This window comes from Hippopotamus amphibius, chromosome 15 (genome assembly GCF_030028045.1).
Source record: "Hippopotamus amphibius kiboko isolate mHipAmp2 chromosome 15, mHipAmp2.hap2, whole genome shotgun sequence".
NCBI lineage: Eukaryota > Metazoa > Chordata > Mammalia > Artiodactyla > Hippopotamidae > Hippopotamus > Hippopotamus amphibius.
This window is the reverse complement of record NC_080200.1, coordinates 9,275,538-9,277,528: the sequence shown is the minus strand read 5'-3', so window position 1 is coordinate 9,277,528 and position 1,991 is coordinate 9,275,538. Positions and strand designations below refer to the sequence as shown.

Genomic DNA, 1,991 nt, shown 5'->3' with positions numbered 1-1,991 from the left:
AAGATAAAAAACGGCTTTTAAAAGACAATTCTGGTATTTGAGTAATCACTTGTTTCATGAAGGAGGAAAGACAGAACACCAAAGAATGATGAAACTCATGAGATAATCATATAAAAATGTTTTCTGATTATAAACATTCAAATTTAATTTAGAATCCAGATTACACAGCCCTGACTTTTGTAGAGTTTTTTAAATATTTTGAGTGAAGAAAATATCTAGCATTTTATCTGAATAAAAATGTGATTTATTTCTTTAAATTCAAATTATTTTTTTTCTTATGAGGGAAGGGTATTTCTTACTCTATATTTTTTTTCTCAAAATGTAGGCTATATTTTACTGGGATCATGGATTTTTATCTCTAGTTTTCTTTCTCCTCTCTTACTGTTCAGTTGAGTTTCTATAAAGTAAGTGTGAATAAAAAGAGGTGAATAACACAGAAAGCAATGAGGAAACAGTTCTAATCCAATAGATTTATCACACAGAGAAATATTCCAGATGTGTGACCTTATAAATCAATTGCTTGCATCCAAAATATGGAAAAACTGCTGCATGTCCATTTACTTATTTTCTTTTTTCTAACCCTCTGTTCTTATTTAAAAGGTGTCCAAGTTACATAGAAACACAAAATCTAACAAGGGTCTCAGAATTCTCCCTCATGGAACTCTCAAATGATCCAGAACTGCAGCCCTTCCTCTTTGGACTGTTCCTGTTCATGTACCTGGTCACCATGTTGGGAAACCTGCTCATCATCCTGGCTGTCACCTCTGACCCCCACCTCCACACCCCCATGTACTTCTTCCTCTCTAACCTGTCCTTGGTTGACCTTGGTTTTGTCTCCACCATGGTCCCCAAGATGATTGTGGACATCCAGACTCACAGCATTGTCATCTCCTATGTGGGCTGCCTGACTCAGATGTCTTTTTTTATCCTTTTTGCATGTATGGATGATATGCTTCTGACTGTAATGGCCTATGACAGGTTTGTGGCCATCTGTCACCCACTTCACTACCAGGTTATCATGAACCCATGCCTCTGTTGTATTTTCATTTTGGTATCTTTTTCTGTTAGCCTTTTGGAATCCCAGCTGCACAATTTTATTGTATTACAATTTACCTGCTTCAAGGATGTGGAAATTTCTAATTTCTTCTGTGACCCTTCTCTGCTACTCAACCTTGCCTGTTCTGAAACTTTCACTAATAATATAGTCATGTATTTTATTGGTGCCATCTTTGGTGGTATTCCAATCTCAGGGATCCTTTTCTCTTATATACGAATTATTTCCTCCATTCTGAGAGTCCCCTCATCAGGTGGGAAGCACAAAGCCTTCTCCACCTGTGGCTCTCATCTGTCAGTTGTTTGCTTATTTTATGGAACAGGCCTTGGGGCGTACCTCAGCTCAGCTGCCTCACATTCTCCCAGGAAGGGTGTGGTGGCCTCAGTGGGGTACACTGTGGTCACCCCCATGCTGAACCCCTTCATCTATAGCCTAAGAAACAGGGACATCAAGAGGGCCCTATGGAGGCTCCTCAGAAGAACAGCTTAATTTCAATACTTAGTTGGGGTTTTGGGGGGTTTCTTTCTGGGTTTTTTTTTTTTTTGGTATGTGGATGAGAAATGATTTATAAGTAAACATCTGGAATTGACAAACATGCCTTTTCAGTCACCTAAGTTTCATAACTCATGGTTTTTATTTATTTTTCATATTTATGATGTCTGAACGTTGCTTATTTTGGCATCTGTTTGATGGGATTAAGAGAGTATTCTTATGTATGTTAAAATCACTTTGTAACTGAATGCTATTACACCTATGAAATTTTCTGGATTTGTCACCTATGACCCAGGTATTCTATAGAAATTCATAACTCTTTTTTAATGTATGTATAGTTTGTAGCCATTTTCACTGTCCATGTCAGTTTTCTATAACACTTTGGCTTGTATCAAATCTATTGATGCAGGTGTGTGAGAGAATGTATGTCACTTGTCTGCAATCT

At 37.4% G+C, this 1,991-nt stretch overlaps 1 protein-coding gene across 1 annotated transcript; it reads left to right on the top strand.

Moving 5' to 3' along the window:
* The first annotated feature begins 577 nt into the window (after positions 1-577).
* On the top strand, positions 578-1,543 carry LOC130836893 (olfactory receptor 18-like). Its single transcript, XM_057709538.1, has one exon. The coding sequence runs from the start codon at positions 656-658 to the stop codon at positions 1,541-1,543; it is 888 nt and encodes a 295-aa protein (XP_057565521.1). The 5' UTR covers positions 578-655.
* The last annotated feature ends 448 nt before the right edge of the window (positions 1,544-1,991 follow it).